Here is a 16,695-nt window from a genome sequence, read left to right on the forward strand (position 1 = left end):
ACCCTCAGTGCACGTACAGTTTACGCCTCAGCTCCCTGAACAGCTCAGCTCTGCCATTCAGCCTGGCCCTGCGACTCTGGTCAATGGTATCCAGTGTCCCTTGAGAGACAAAATTCTTCTTTGCCCTGCGGTGAACTCCAAGGCATCCACTGGCAACATCAAGGACGGTGGTCTTGAAGGTGCTCCACAACTCTTCAGGACCGTCCAAAGCACCCAGACCCCCCAAGTGTCCACTCAGCCTGTTCCGCAAACTCCTCAGCTACTCTCTCATCCCTGAGCTTGGCAACATCCAGCCTAGGCTGGGATGGTACCATTCTCCAGGATTTAAGGTGCAGCTTTAGAGTTGCTACAACAAGCCTGTGGTCAGTATTGAGGAACTGAGCACTCCGGTAGACCCTGCAGTTCTGGATCATCCTCCAACGACCGTCAGCCAATGAGGACATGGTCAATCTCCTTGCCACACCGCCAGCGTTGGAATACCAAGTCCAGCGATGAGCTTGCGGGCGCTGAAACCATGAACTTCAGCCACTCCTAAGTCCATGACTTCTTGCAAAGTCAAGGAACTTAGTGCTATTCTGGTTCATAGTTCCTGACCCATGGGGACCAACACACACCTCATAACCATCCCTATCAGTTCCAGTCGATGCATTGAAATCCCCCAAGACTAGAAGTGTATCTCGTCTGGGGCACTGATCAACCACAGACTGGAGCGTGGCGTAGAATGCATCCTTCACGGTGAGATCACTCGCCTCAGTCGGAGCATAAATAGAGACCAGGGAAATGACACCTAAGGAGTGGCGAATCCTTAATCTCATAATACGCTCGTTGACCGGTGTTACCTCAATTATCATTGGGGTCAGCTTATTGGACACAGCTACAGCAACTCCTTGGGTATGGTAACCATCAGAGCGACCAGACCAATAGTAGGTGTAACCACCCACCATTATCTCGCCGCAATCCGGTCTCCGAACCTCAGAGAGAGCAGCAATCCCGATGTCCAAACGCTTGAGCTCAGATGATAACAGAGACAGGTGATCATCCACCACATCACTCATTCAAAAAAGCAAAGGAAAGAAAGCCACCCTCACAGGCAAGGAGGCAGACAGGTCCGTGGACCAAATGTGCATGGAACCTGGAGGAGCGGCCAAGTCCACGAGATCGAGAAGGTCTTATCCGCGTCCTCGTGACGCGATGACGGGCAAGCCGCAATGTTTGCGCAGCTGCGCCCCAACTCCGTGCCCCTGGAATGTTCGGCGAGCCCTCTCCGGCGTGCTCTGCGCAAGCAGTTTGGTTGGCACCACGTTTCGGGTGGGGGAGGAACGGGGCCCCCCGGCACTATCTCAGCGCGGATGGGGGGGGCGAAATTGCTGATGCTCAGGGTCGGGAATGGCTGGCTGGCTTGGACCCCGCGATGAGACGAGCGACCCCCACACCGCAACCTCGATGCCGACCGCCGTATTCACTCGACTTGAACTCGAACTCTTCACTCGCCCAGACCAGCCGCCTGCAACAACTCCTCGAGTCGCCTTGTGCTCGCATCTTTATAGGCCGGAGGAGGAGCCTGTATGCAAATTCTCGGATCAAAACGCGATTGGAGGCAGGGCCATGCCACCCTCTGTTCAGCCATTGGTGTGGCAAAAAAGGGGCGTGAGCCTTTTATGATCCGAATTCCTTCCTCGGAAAGGCCGCAATTCACGCTCGTGGCTCGATGCGTTCGGCACCAATCGCCAAACCGGCCCTGGACAGCATGACGTTTGGTGTTGACTGGTGGTGTGGTCGATGGTTGTAGAAGGAGATAGGCGAAGGTGGTGGGGGGTTTGCTGTGGTGGTTTGGTGGTTGGCAGGCGTCGTTTGGGAATGGCGGTGAAGCGATGTTTGCAGGATGGAGTAGTGAAGGTAAAGGTAGTGGCTGTTTGCGTTGTTGGCGGCTTAATGGTCCAAAATAACAATAGAGAAAGAAAAATGGCTAACTCAAAGCGTCGCAGCCCGGATGAGTCACACATATTCCCTCTATATAACGGGTTTGGGCTAACTACACATGAACTTACCGATATATCTCACCTGACGACTCTTTATGGTGTAATGTGAATTTCCACAACCGTATCACTACTCCCTCCCCTTTTTACAGAATCGTACCTAGTCGTCATGTGTAGTTCTCCCCTAGTACGTTTTACCTTTGGATCCCTGAGTGCGACATTCATGGTATTCGTGTCCCCAAAATAAATAACCTACGGGCTGAGTAACTAACTAAACAAACCCACTCATACGGACGACTTAAATAAAATTGCCGGCGTGAACACATACATGCCGGGGGCGCACTAATATTTACAGTACCTCAACCTCACAAATTTTACACTAACCATGGCCAAGGATCAATGGACTCTGCAGGCAGAAAAAGTCAAAAGAAAACCGGTGCACGGGCCGCCACTGCAGGCCCGTGTTGTAGCTGCCAACAGGACAGTCCTTGCAAACTCCGTGACGATCCTGGCACACATGGCAATGAACAAGGGACGGGGGCAAATCAAAACTGAACGGGGCAAAATGGACGAGGGCAGCAGCATTGGATGGCAAAAGCAGGCAGGCAAGGCATGGCAAAACAGGGCCGCTGGAGCAAACACAGCCGGCAGTGAAGCTGACCGGCACAGGCCTTGCAGTAAAACAGCTGGCAGACGGTCGACAGGCACAGGCCTTGCAGCAAAAACAGTCGGCAGTGAAGCTGACCGGCACAGGCCTTGAAGCAAACAGCCAGCCGATAAAGTTGGCCAGCCTTTGCCTTTCAGTGGAGGTTGGTGGAGGGAGTGCGGTGGTGCTGGCCACTCGGAAGGTGGGCTCAGACCTACCAACTGTCTCCCTCCCAACCTATCGCCTTTGCCTGTCTCCGTCCATACCCACTCCCTTAATTTGTACAAACCCAATTTAGCCCCAACTTATTTTTTTGTTATTTTTATTTTTTTTGCTCTTCCTACCTCCCCACTATAATTCGTCCCCTAACCCCCTTTATCGTCATTGTTCGGCTAACCTATATCATCACCAAGCCTACTCCCAACCCCTACATTCCCTTCCCGGAGGGGAATGAGGGAGGGCTAGCGTCCTGCGTCGAGGCCCAACTCAAGCCTCAGGATGGCCTCCCCAGATTTCAGCGATCTAAAACCCAAAGTGGGTCCAGTGGCCCACAACGAGAGTGAAGGGATGGATGGTGCAGAGGGGTACACTTTCTAATCTACCCTTACCATTATCACTTAAGCTTCCCCGGGGCTTCCAACAAGCGCCTCTCGCTTAATCTTCTGGTTCCATCCATCCAGATTCTTGTCGCCTGTGTTGGTCTCCTCACAATTTCGGGCTTTGCCCCCCAATTTTCCACGCGTGCCTTCACACGGTTTCATGGCTGGGACGCGTGGCTCCCTTGGCAGGCACTACCCTCTGATTCTCCAGCTATGGCACCCCCGGGCACTACACTGCCTACGAGCCTACCAGCTCCCTAAACACCGGGGAGTGCCCTCCATGGCGACTCTCCTGAAATGCTCACGTGGCAGGCTGGCTTCCCGGGCCCCTTTCCAAGGGTCACCCGTGCCCACAACACTGCCCACGCGGCCAATGGCGCACTGGGCCCCCACATCATGCGGGCGCACCCGTGCCCACTACACTATCCCGGCCCCCCATGGGCCCTTGGCTTACCACGGCCGACTAGCCCGGTGCCCGGGGTACCCACTCATCGATACTCACCTTTCGCAGCCACACTCCCAGCCCGTCAACAGGTCTCCTGCACCCCTCCAAATGGGTATCGAGCCTACTTTCCCACCAACAACAAAACGACTTCCATTTTGTCAATTTAACTAACCCACTAACTCACTTTATCCTGACCCTGGGGTCCCTTGGGCGGGAATCACTCCTCCCCCCAATCACTCATCGCACCATGCATTCCACAATTGCTCCATACACTCAGACCCGCTGGCCTCACTCACTCACCAAGTACATGTATCCACTTCACACTTCTCAACTCACACATTGCTGAATCCTGCCATCCTGCTCACTAAATCCCCTAACTATCTCGTGCTCCCACGTCGTCCCTTACACTACAGCACGTTCCTTTTAACACTACGTAGCTAAGCTACGTCCCCTCTACACACTCAAAGTCGTCACTGTTCTCAAAATCCCAAAAATTCCATCTCCCATCCTAAATCTGAACTGAATCCCTCTGACTAATCCATTCCACGGACTCCATGAGGACTTATCCCTGCCCCATGAAGCTGGTCTCGCTAAGCTAACCCTTCCACCAAGCTCATGTCATCCTGTGCCCAGGCCAGGGGGTTTTCCACCCCTTGCCCGGGAATCATGTTCACCCGAAAGCGAGGCCTGATTTTTTTTTTCTCCTCGCGCAGCACCAGCGTGGCAACTCGCAACCTACGCACCAGCGCGGCAATTCACAGCCGCGCATCTTTGGCGTGACGTCATGCAGCTTCACGTGTACTTCCTCCCTTCTTGGACGGCACTATCTGGCAGGGTTTCACCCTCCTGCCGGATTCCAACCATACACGCAGCCATGACGCCACTCTGCGCATAAAAAAACCACAAGCCTCGCGTCTCGAGGGGTTCCCCACGCGAACACATGTGCTCTGCCCGTTGGAGCTTCACACACGCTCACGTGGAGAACCCATCCGGTCCAAATCCGTCTACGCAGCCTGGCTTTTGTCCGCCGCGGGATCGGCAACATTCACCGCGCACGTTTCCGGACCGGCTTTCACTCCCGCAAGCGCGCACGTGGCGGGCTCGTGCGTACCACGGCGCGGACATCGTGCTCGCCGCTGGGTAAACCCGGCACGGTCCCCAAAACAGCTAAGGCTGCTACTCGGCCCTTGTCCCTCATTTGTCGCAGTCTCCGTCGCCGTTCGACCCACGCGCTCAAACTCCCACGTGTCACGAGACTCACACACCTCACCATTACACTCACTCTTGGAGATGCGGCTGCGTGCTCCCGCATGCCGACCGTCATCTCCCTTACATACCGCTCTATCACACACACACGTTCTCCCTTGCACTCGGCCGTTCACTCGCACACGCGGTGCCTCATCCACACACGGCATGCTGAGAGGCACGCACTCAGGCACACTCGCAACCACACCACTCACACACGGGGCCGCACTCACACCTTTCACCACACACACCGGGACAACCACACTGGGGATTCGTGTCCCCACAAGGGGTCCCGGGGCCTCTATACCCCCCAAGCTGCACGTGCACCTGTCCACAGCACTCGCCCCCTCGACTCCGCCCGGCACGACCGAACCCACCTGGTCGTGACTCGTTTCAAGGGAGAACAGCGTCTCCCTCCGTTCCCGAAGGAGGCTATCCAGCTGCTCGCACCGGGTCCCCACACGTTCCACGAGCTCGCCCCCATTATCCTCCACTAACTCCGTGTGTGTGTTCTGTCCCTTTAACCCCGTCTTTATCATGCAGTCTCTCCTCTGTTTTTTTCTGTCTCTTCCTGGTTCCTTTTTCCTTCCCATCTGAGTCGTTCTTCCTCTCTGAGCCCCATTAGCTGTTCGTTCTCCCTCTGGAGCTCCTCAATCTCCGCTGACTCCAATCTTGCTCTCCGTTTTAGTTGTTCAATCTCAAACTCACATTGTTCTTGTTTTCTACCCCACAGTTTCTCCTGCTCTTCATTTTCCAATCTCATCGTTTCTTTCAATTGGCTCATTTCCTTCCTGTGTTTCATTCGCTGTTCTCTCACTCCTATTCCTTGTTTCCTCTCCTGTCCTTCCTTCTCCAGTTTCATGGTTTGCTTCATTTGGTTAATTTCCCTTTTGTGTTTCATTTTCTGTTCTCTCATTACTCTTCCTTGTTTCCTTTCCTGTCCTTCCTTCTCCAGTTTCATGGTTTTCTTCATTTGGTTAATTTCCCTTTTGTGATTCATTCACTGTTCTTTATCTATCTCCTCGCACTCCAGCCTGGTCTTTTCTTTCAATTGGTCAATCTCAAATTCATGTTCTTTTTGTTTTCTATCCCATTGTTCCTCTTGTTTGTCCCTCTCCAATCTCGTTGTGTCCTACAATCTCCTGATTTCTCCTTCTTGCTTCATTCGTTCTTCCTTCATTACTCTTTCTTGCATCTCATTCTGCAATCTCATCATTTCTTTCAACTGACTTTCTTTCTCCTGTCTCATTCCTTGTTCTTTGTATTTCCTATTCCACTGTCTTCCTTGTTCCTCATTCTGCAATCTCGTTATTTCCTTCAATTGACTTATTTCTTTCTGTCTCATTCGTTCTTCCATCATTACTCTTTCGTGCATCTCATTCTTTAATCTGGCCTTCGCCTCCAGCTGTTCGATCTTTACAGTGTGGTTCCTTAACGTTTCATTTTCCGTATGTCGTTCTTTCTTCCCTCATCATCCTCAACTCGTTTTGTAGTTCCTTTTCTTTGTCTTCGTGTTTCTGTAACTCAGAAGCTTTCTTTTCAAATTCCTTTCTCATCTCCACACACTCCAACCTTGCTTTGGCTTCTAACAGTTCTTCCGGCTTGCCCTCGTGGTTTTCTACCCGTCTTCCCAGTTCCTCTGTCTCCGTTTTTACCTCCAGTCCCAGCTTATCTACTCTCTTCGTCATGTCTTGAAGTCTTTTCTCACACTCCACCGTTACGACCTTCCATCCCTCCTTTGTCTCCTCTTGGCTTTCTTTTAATTTTTGTATTGCCTTTGTTACCTCGTGTCTCGTCTTACACGTTTCTGTCTCCCCGTTTAATTTTTCCCTCTGTGTCACCGTTAATGTTTCCGTCGTTGTTACCTCCACGTGTCTCGCCCAACGCGTCTCCCGAATTATTTTGCCCTCACCTGCCCCCAACGTGGGCCTGACAACCGTTGCACCCCCCCCAGCTCGTTCGCTCCGGCACGTGGCGTCGCCATTTTGCCCGCCTGCAGGCATCGCCCCACGCGCTGCTTCTCACCCCGCATTTCTTTCATTTGGTCGTTCGCCTCGAGTGCGTTTCCATCCATTTTTTTGTTCAACTGTTGCACATTTGTATCCATTTTGCTTGTGTTTGTATCCATTTGTTTATTTATTCCTTCCATGTTCGCATTCATTGCTTGCATATTTGCGTTCATTCCCGCCAGCATGGCGCATAGCTGGGCCATGTCGGGTGTGCTCGGCTGAGCCGATTCGGCCAGGATCGGGGGGTTTTGGTGGAGAGGGGGAGGGAAGGTGTCATACGCCGCGGCCGCCACCGCCGCGCCCATTTCGGGCTCTGGGTTTGGTTGGGGGAGTTCGTCCTGCACAACAAGCATTTCCTGCTCGGGGATTTCATCCTGGACCATGGATTCTAACACTCCCACATCCATTTCTACGACCTCCGGCTCCCGCTCGCCTTGAGACGCCATCTTATTTCACGTAAGCGATTTAATTTAAATTACTCATAATTTGGAGGGAATCGGTGGTCGCTCCACTCACCCCTGAACCGATTCCTGTGAATTTAGCTTGGAGACGGGAGAGTTTGTTTCCCGCTCGCTGACATCAGTGTTACGAATTTGCGCCCGCCGGCGTGCGATCGGCCACGTAACGCGAATCGCGACACGTCGCCCACCGGAACGGACAATTCAGTCGTGACCCTCCTGGGACTACCGCCAGAAACCAGTCACGGGTGGGGGTTTAACCCCACCACCACCCAGTCCGCAGTCTACCCGCACGAAATAGGGTGAATCGCCGAATGTCAATATACCTAAGTACCCGTGCGGGTAATCTGCCGAGGGATGGGACCACGCCACAGGCCGACTTCGGACACGAACCGCTTAAGCGGTTCGTTCCGTATTACAGGGATAACCGAGCGGAGTTATCGTCAGCCTTGGCGGTTCCGATTAATTACCGGGTGTTTTAAACCCACTATCAATCCCTAACGTGATGCAAGATGGAGATTCAATAAAAGGAAGGAGACGAAGCAAAGCGGGAAACAGTTCAACAATTCAGCACTTTATTTACACACACAGAAAGCACGTATATTACAGTCAAGACAAAATGCAACAAATAACAGTCAATACAAAAGCAATACGACCGAATAAAAGGGCAATTATTTACAACACTTATACAGTTCTACTTGTCGGGACTCCGCGCCACATCACTCATTCCAAAAAGCAAAGGAAAGAAAGCCACCCTCACAGGCAAGGAGGCAGACAGGTCCGTGGACCAAAAGTGCGTGGAACCTGGAGGAGCAGCCAAATGCAGATGAGAGTCTTGGCAGGGGCCCGAAGAGCCGATGTTAATCTCTGCAAAGCGTTTGATTCAGTGAAATGGGTTGCCATCTGGAGGATTCTTGGTGTTCGTGGAGTACCACCAAAACTGATCATTTTGATGTCTGAACTATACTCTGGAATTGAGAGTGTTGTGAGAGATGGTGATACCATCTCTGACTTATTTCCAGTTGTTACTGGAGTTTGTCAGGGGTGTGTATTGCCCCCCCACACTTTTCATCACTTTTATGGACTGGATTCTGGCGAAGATGTCATCGATATCAAGCTGTGGTGCATCATTTGGGAATGTCAATATCTCTGACCTTTATTTCATAGATGATGCAGTCATCTTTGCAGAGACTCTGGATATCCTTTTGGGGGCCCTCGAGGTGTTGAGTGAGGAGTCGGAGCCACTGGGATTACTGGTGTCCATGGTCAAAACTAAGATCCAGGCTTTCAACGACATCTTATATGCTGCTATCTTGTCTGTACCTGTTTGTGGTGAGGATGTTGAGGTCATGGAGAGATTCATTTGCCTTGGCAGTGATATTCATGTCTCTGTTGGCTGTGAGCCAGAAGTCAAGAGATGTCTGACTCGGGCCTGGGGAGTCATGGATTCATTGTATCATGGGGTGTGGTGCTGTTGCTACTTGTGCAGGAGGATGAAAGTCCGAGTCTTCAGGTCCTTGGTGCTTCCATTCTTGCTCTGCGGATGTGAGACTTGGACTCTCACTCGGGATCTGAGACAGAGACTTAATTCCTTTGGTACCAAGTCTCTTCAGAGAATTTTTGGCTTTCGCTCTTTGGACTTTGTGTTCAATGAGTGGTTGCTGAGAGAGACTCAAATGAGATTTGCTACCTGCATAGTCCATGAGCATCAGTTGTGGCTCTATGGACAAGTGGCTCGTTTTCCTAACGCTGATCCTACATCCAGATTCTCTCAGCAAGGGAACCTCATGAGTGGAGGAGGCCAGTGGGCCAACCATGTGCCTCTTGGTTGCAGCAGATTGATCGACATTTAAAGGAGATGGGGATGGGCCAGGAATCTGTCTGGGGGATGCCCAGACGGAGGCCTCTGGAGTACTGGCGGAAAATGGATGCAGTGACGCGCTTCTCTGGCGCATGCTCCTATATCTGACCTGACCTGGCTCAACTCATCTATCAAGTTTTGTCATAATCTGTCCACAATATTTTGAAGTACCAGCCCCATCTCTCCCATGGTTAAGAATCACTTATAAAGATTAAAAAAAAAATTTGTACCTGGAACCGGATCTTCAAAATTATTGAAGCAATTTGTCCTATTCACACACACAACCTGTCCATGAAGCTTCGTTTGAATCCATCCATAACCTTTTGATACACTGCTCACAGACAGACAAGCAGACAGATGGGTGAAAACTTACACTCCGTTCACCTTTGGTGGCGGAGGTGAAGAGAATTAGCATTCTTGCCTCTCTCTCCCCCTCTCCTTCATGAATTAAAAATAACCGTCGTAACAGAACATCAATGTGTGACATGAGAAGTTCCTCTGTTTTCGTTCTGATGAGGTAAGAACGATCGAAATAGTAGTCATTCCTTTGCATCTCAGAGTTTAACAGTCCTGTCAGCTCTCTCTTGATATAATCCATTTGTTCAAATAAAGAAAAAGTGTATTTCAGTATGAAAGTTTATTAAATCTTTAGAAAATTGATGCATATCTTATTTAAAGACACTTTTGAACTATGATTTCTGTTGAAGTCAATTACATGTACAATTTCAGCCACTTTTGATATCATTACCATTAATGTTCAGAGGAATATTTCTCACTAAGAGTGGCTTAGTGGTGAAGCGAATGGAAGCAGTATTCCAGAGGTTGTGATTTAAAGTACATGGAAGCTTGGGAACACAGCATTTTTAGGATTTGAATCCTAAGCCTCTTGCAATCTAACTTTTCTCAGTGGAATTTTTTCTTTTTGTTTTTACATTAATCTACAGCTTATGGTAGGAGCATAAGTTAGTGTTGCTATTGAATTGTGAGAAAACAGCTGACTCATGAATGACCCATTAGGAGGGTGTAATCTCCTGTTTTGCATCTTGTCTCGTCCATATGTGATGGCAGTCCACAAATTGTTGTGGTTGACTTTTAACACCCTCAGTAGAATTTAGGATGGGAAACGTAATGCTACTCATGAAAAAAGCAGGCAGTGTGACTCGGAAACCCCCCGGTATGAAAATATAGAGTGGTCCGGTATATCTTTGATAACTTTAGTTTTGTTGCATTGACATGTAAGAAAACACTTAAAAGTCCATCACTTTGCTAATTTATACATCTTTCAGAAATTTCTGAAAATAATGGGTTCCCAAATTTTGCAGTTATTTTGTAGAGACAGGATCTCAGGCATGATTACAAAACCTCAAAGACCTCATCTGTAAACTGTAATTACCTCCTCCGCCGAAGGTGGATGGTGAAGAATCATTTTGGAGGTTATTAATCGGTGGTCTTATGTAACATTTTCTGGATTTGTCATTTTTGGGGGTAGATTCGTGTTACCAATGTCTAAACACATCTGGAAACTTCATTGGTTTAGAAAAAAAAGGTGCCAGTTTTGCTATGAACATTTCGGGCCTCCATTTAGAATTTCAAAATGGCCACCGCTGAAAATCTTCTTTTAAAAATAATATTGCAAATTTACCATAACTATTCATTCAAATGTCATACAATATTTATTTTATTTTATCTAAACTCATATAAAGGGGACAAAGATTCATGAGAAGACAAAGATTCATTAAGAGCACGAGAAATACTCCAAATATTGGAAAAAATTCAAGATGGCCGCCTGATTTTGGGGGTTTTCTATATAAAATGCCATTACTTTTGAACCAATAGACATAAGATGTTTTTGGTGTCTAATCGTATGTTTTGGCACAGGAGGATTCCAATAATAACAACATATTTATGATTGGAACACTCTTTGCCAATCCTCCAAAACATTTAACAGAAATAATATAGAGCATGTAATTCAATATAAATTTATTTGGGTGGTTATACAATTAGAAGATGGATAAGTTTTTTTTTTCAAAGGTATGAAAATGCTACATGTATGAATCAGGAGTGTCAATGTTACTGATTAAACATTTATAATTGTCATTGCTTCAATCATCTTCTCGATCTTTGCCAATCCTTGGTGGTGTTATGTTCGTACAGCTGTCGCCTTCCCCACCACATTTGCAAAGTTCAGTACAGACTACACTATTTCCTCTGCATGAGCATCTTCTTGAACACTTTGATTTCTCAGTTACATCTGACGAACTGCAGCACTGAGACTGGAGCTGGTGCAACTTGAGAAAGAACAATCAGTAGCTTTTTGTCTTGGTTTTGCCACCCCAAGGTCAAAGGGTCAAGAAAAGTTGGGTTCAATACCATATCCTGGCGCCAGATATTACACTGGACATGGGCACGACATATATGTTCAATCCATGCTCCCTGAGTCGGTGGCAGTTTGTCAACTCCTTGTTCATCTGTGAATTGCTTGAACAAAAACCATCTCAGCATCTTTGCTTGCCCAAAGTGGACTCCAACTGGAGAGAAAAGAGAGCAAAGAAACTCTTCACAACCACGAAGAACTTCTTCAGATGGCTCATCCCCTTTGCCGAGGTCAGCTAGCGCTCTCAGAATGGTGGGGCTTGCCTTCAGGAAAGTTCTAACGCACCCCTTCTTTCCCTTCCCTTGGATATGTCCTGTCGTATCACAGCTTGTGAGAGCATGCCACTTGATCAAAGCTGCTGATTTCTCTGGGACAAGCTTGTCATATATATATAGGCTGTAGGAAGACTTTCCGTCATCTTTCACTTGTGCCCTTGATTAGTGCAGAATGGTTGCCAAGTAGTGGTGTTCTTCGTTGAGCCAAAAGTAGCATATTAGTGTCTTGTGAATATATGTGGACATTCATTCCATTGCTCGCAACTTCTACAGCATGATAAATTATAAGAGTGTCCGCCTCTTCCTGTGTGCTGACACCGGTCATCGTTTCAACTTTATACTTCGTCATGACCTCTTTCCGTGTTGCAGTCATAACCTTGACGGTACTGTAGTGCATGAGCTGATGGGAACAGTAGAGAGTTAGTAAATACTTTGTGCTGCTGCTGGCGAGAAACATCTTTTTGTCTTTGATGCCTGTTGAGTCTTGAACAATGTAGGATTTAGTTCCCTTCAGCTTGCCTTTCTGCCGCTCTCGAGTCTGCTCCTTCAGTGATGCATTCTTGGTGTAATTATCAAATATAACTCGCACTTGACAATATCCACGACCCTTTGAGTCAATGAGTGTGACAAAGGATGTTGCAAATTCTTTGCAAGTCTTGAAATTTTTGACTGCCATTAATTCCTGTACCACTCCCATTCCATCAACTACAAGACATGTCTCAGATCCCTCTTCAAACTTGGCAGGTTGTGCAGAAGCTTGAGCTGTGTCATTGGCCACCAGATATTCCAGAAGCTTCATCACTGTGATCTTGTCTGTAGTGGGATCAATAGATCCATCTGGTGCCATGAGAATTTTGTTGGTGTCGGCAAACTCATGCATGCCAATCACTTCTTGACACAACAAGCAGATTCGAAAGTCAATGGAAGGTTCAGTTGCACGCTTCTTACATGATGGTTCTACACAGGATGCCATGGTTAATCTGGAATCATAACCATAAGTGAAATTAACAAGTTGCCATAAATTTCAATGCCTTAAGTATTTTAAAGGATGGGATGTCCACTGTGCATTTTTGGTCTTCTGAAATAAAGCAGTAAGTTATTTTGTTCGCAGTGGATATGCATCATATTGCAAGCAGAAAATATTCGTTAGATACCAGTAATAAGTGTGACATTCATACCAATATTTCTTGACATTAACATCAAACCTGTTGATATCCATGCAAACAGAGTTCAGATGAACAGTTGTCTCAACTCGAATGCATTTGGTACTCAAACTCTATTTGCATACACTTTTAATGATATGTTCAAAATAACGTTAAATACTGAAAAATCACACATATGGGCTGTTTCACAATGAGGGTACCAAGTTTGTCTCACAACCACTAAAAATTCAAACTCAATATTTTTATATTATTATTTCTCCAAATCCAACATTGTTAATGACAATACTTTTATCCAAATTTTTGGAGCATCTGAATGAATAGTTTATTTATAGCCAGCAAGTATAGTATCCTTATAACTCGTGGCAGTTTAGGTGTTTCCGGAGAGGACACATTTTTGACGGACACATGTAAGGCAATCAGTGCAGGCCATGCAAATAGAAGGTTATTGGTTACACTCAAACTTTGTAGCATAATATCAGTGCAGGTATATACACATTTGGTAAAACACACAAACTTTTAAAAAGACCTTTTATTTATATATAAAAATTCTTCTACAATATGCATTTTCGGAGAGGACATTTTTTGACGGACGAACGGTGGGACATATTTATTGAGGGTGAAATAAATATTCATAGTCTGAAATGAATAATATGTTGTGGACAAAGTACAGAAGAGGTATTAAATTGATGCAACAACAAATAAAAGTCCCAATTTCTGCTTGTATTTGTTTATACACTGTGAATGCAGTGTACCTGGACAAAATGAGACAGCTATTTGTCAAAAAATTGGCAATTTTTTATGCCATTCTGCCAAAAATTGACATTTTTTGTCAAATAAAAAAGTGGTCCAAGTTGTGCCATCACTAGTACCAACTACTGGCCCTAATGACAGAGAGACTACAGTCTCTCATTTCGATATTTAGCATGCAAGGGTACAAAATACCAGAAATGACCATGACTGTGAAACAGCCCATATAGGGTAAAAACGGCAGCCATTTTGAAATTCAAAATGGAGGCCCTAAAAGCTAATAGAAAAACTGGCACCCTTTTTTCTGAATCAGTGAAGTTTATAGATGTGTTTAAATACGGGTGCCAAGAATCTACCCAAAATTTTGCTTTTTTACATAAGCCCACAGACTATATGCTTTCACCCCTTCTGTGTGTGTGTGTGTGTGTGTGTGTGTGTGTGTGTGTGTGTGTGTGTGTGTGTGTGTGTGTGTGTGCCTGTGTGTCTGTGAACAGGATATCTTGAAAAGTTGTGCACGGATTCGGCCGAATTTAGGTGGACAGGTTGGGTGTGTGACAAGGATGAAATGATTACATTTTGGTGAAGATCTGGATTCTAGAATTTTTAAAAATGATTTTTCACCATTGATTGATAGGGCCAAAAACGATATATAGCACAATATCTCAAAAAGTTGTGCACGGATTCGGACAAAACTTGGTGGGCATGTTGGGTATGAAAGAAGACCGAATCAAACCGGATCTGAATATGATAATTAAAAAATATATTTAAGCGATTCTTCACCATTGAGAGATGGGGCCAAAACGATATCTAACATGACATCTCAAAAAGTTGTGGATGAGTTATGACCAAGCTCTAGGTGGCTGAGTTGGTTCAGTGACAATAACAAGCCCATTCTATTTTGGTTCAAGTCCAGACCCAGATTCAACCTATCAGTGGGATAAAAAATGGTAACTGTTCAGCCTGGCAGAGGTATGCGCCCTACCGAGTGCCATTCTAGTTAACCTCCGCCATCGAAGATGGATGGAGGTGACTGTTTTCACCCCTTTCTGTTTGTTTGTTTGTGACCAGTATTACGGAAAAACTCCTCGACGGATTTTGACGAAACTTGGTGGGGGGTTAGGTCTGGTCCAAGGATCATGCCATTAGATTTTGGACTTGGTCCAAAATCCAATATGGCCGCTATGGCGGCCAATTTGAAAAAATATTTGAATTTTTTTTTGCCTTTCTACATGTTTTAAGTGATTTCCAACCCCCCCCCCCCCAAAAAAAAAAATTATGAGAAAAAAATTTTTTTTGCAACTTTTTTTTCAACAAAATTTAGATTTTTTTTTTTTTGCATTTCTACATGTTTTAAGTGATTTCCACCCCCCCCCCCCCAAAAAAAAGAAATTGTTCGAGAAAAAAAATTTTGCAAATTTTTTTTCAACATAATTTTGATTATTACCTAACATATTATGACATATTACCTAACATATTACCTAACATAGATTATTACCTAACCCTAACATATTATAAGTGTTTTCCAACAAAAAAAACATGCCAAAATTATAATTGTGGCTGATTTTGGAACTTCAGGTGGATATACCCACCTGCCTGGTGTTGCAGTGGTTAGGGCAGCGGCTTGGGATCCAAAAGGTCCTGAGTTCAAGCCCCGTTGGGCCACTGAATTAATACACCAGGGGGTCGACTCAGCCTGTCATCCTTCCGAGGTCGGCAAAATGAGTACCAGTATACTGGGCCGGTGTATACCCCGGTTAAAATAGGTGTACCATATCCCTGTGTCGTAAGAGGCGACCAGGGTTGCGTCAGGAAGAGCATCGGGCGTAAAACATGTGCCAAATCACTATGCGGATCATACGGATGATCCGCTGTGGCGACCCCGAAAGGGAGCAGCCGAAAGAAGAAGAAGAGGTTGATATACCCACCTAAAATTAATTTGTCTCAAGGAATCTAGTTATGACGAATTAATTGAGTATGTAAAAGTTAAAAGTAAAAGGGAAAGTTGCAAACTATAACTCTGTGAGCATTCTTGACGTCAAATTGAATGAATAGGATATCAGGTTCACTTGTGTGACCTAGCAGTATTGGCGGCGGAGATTTTGCACTTGACTGAGTGCTCCCACTCTAGTTTCTCATGTTTTATCTCACAACCTTACTTGCTGACAGGATCCGCATAGCTTAGTCACATGGCACAAACACAGTGATACTGCGATGAATAAACTATCTGGGTTCATTTTTTGCCCAACGGAAATGGAGAATTTATTTTGCTCTTTATAACTCTTCCAGTTTCTTCTTGTCATTCTTCCAAAGGCCCTGAGTTTTGGTGTTCCATTGGCTACTTTGAAATGGACGTCCAGGTTGGCGAGACATTCAAAGTCCCATCCGGCTGTCCGGTGGTGACAGTCGATGGTTATGTGGATCCTTCAGGGGGAAATCGTTTCTGTCTTGGCCAGCTTTCCAATGTACATCGAACTGAAGCCAGTGAAAGAGCACGGTGGGTCACACCTGCATATTTTCAGCATTGTCATTGTCACTTCCCATCTATCTTGTAATACCACCCCCTTTTTTCTGGATTCTCCCAGTCTTTCCCCTTACTCCCTCCTACCCCCACCTACTTCTGTCCTGAGGAGCATATTGCGATTCAATACATATGTCTTGCTTAGATCGATCTATTTGAATGCCACTCTAAGGTTGTAACATTAGACCGTTTAACCTTTAGTCTCAGATAAAACCTGAAGCAATCTTGTTGTAGTAGTTATTGCATTATTTGAAATAATGTGCCAAATGAACCTGATATGAAACTCATTCGGTGGAGCAGCATAATGGCATGGTAATTTTGTGGGATTATTTCCAGCTGTTATTGATGCCCTCAATTTAACAGAAAACATTCCACAAAA

At 46.3% G+C, this 16,695-nt stretch overlaps 1 protein-coding gene across 2 annotated transcripts in view; it reads left to right on the forward strand.

Moving 5' to 3' along the window:
• Window positions 1-16,695, forward strand: part of LOC147030482 (SMAD family member 4-like) — a 294,415-nt gene that overhangs the window by 234,923 nt on the left and 42,797 nt on the right. For both annotated transcript variants that reach the window (XM_085874609.1, XM_085874608.1), the window contains one exon: window positions 16,109-16,292. In XM_085874609.1, the coding sequence (XP_085730735.1) occupies window positions 16,109-16,292 (184 nt within the window). The remainder of the gene's footprint in view (window positions 1-16,108; window positions 16,293-16,695) is intronic.

This window comes from Eptatretus burgeri, chromosome 3, assembly GCF_056783735.1.
Source record: "Eptatretus burgeri isolate ZD-2024b chromosome 3, Ebu_testis_v1, whole genome shotgun sequence".
NCBI classification, from domain to species: domain Eukaryota; kingdom Metazoa; phylum Chordata; class Myxini; order Myxiniformes; family Myxinidae; genus Eptatretus; species Eptatretus burgeri.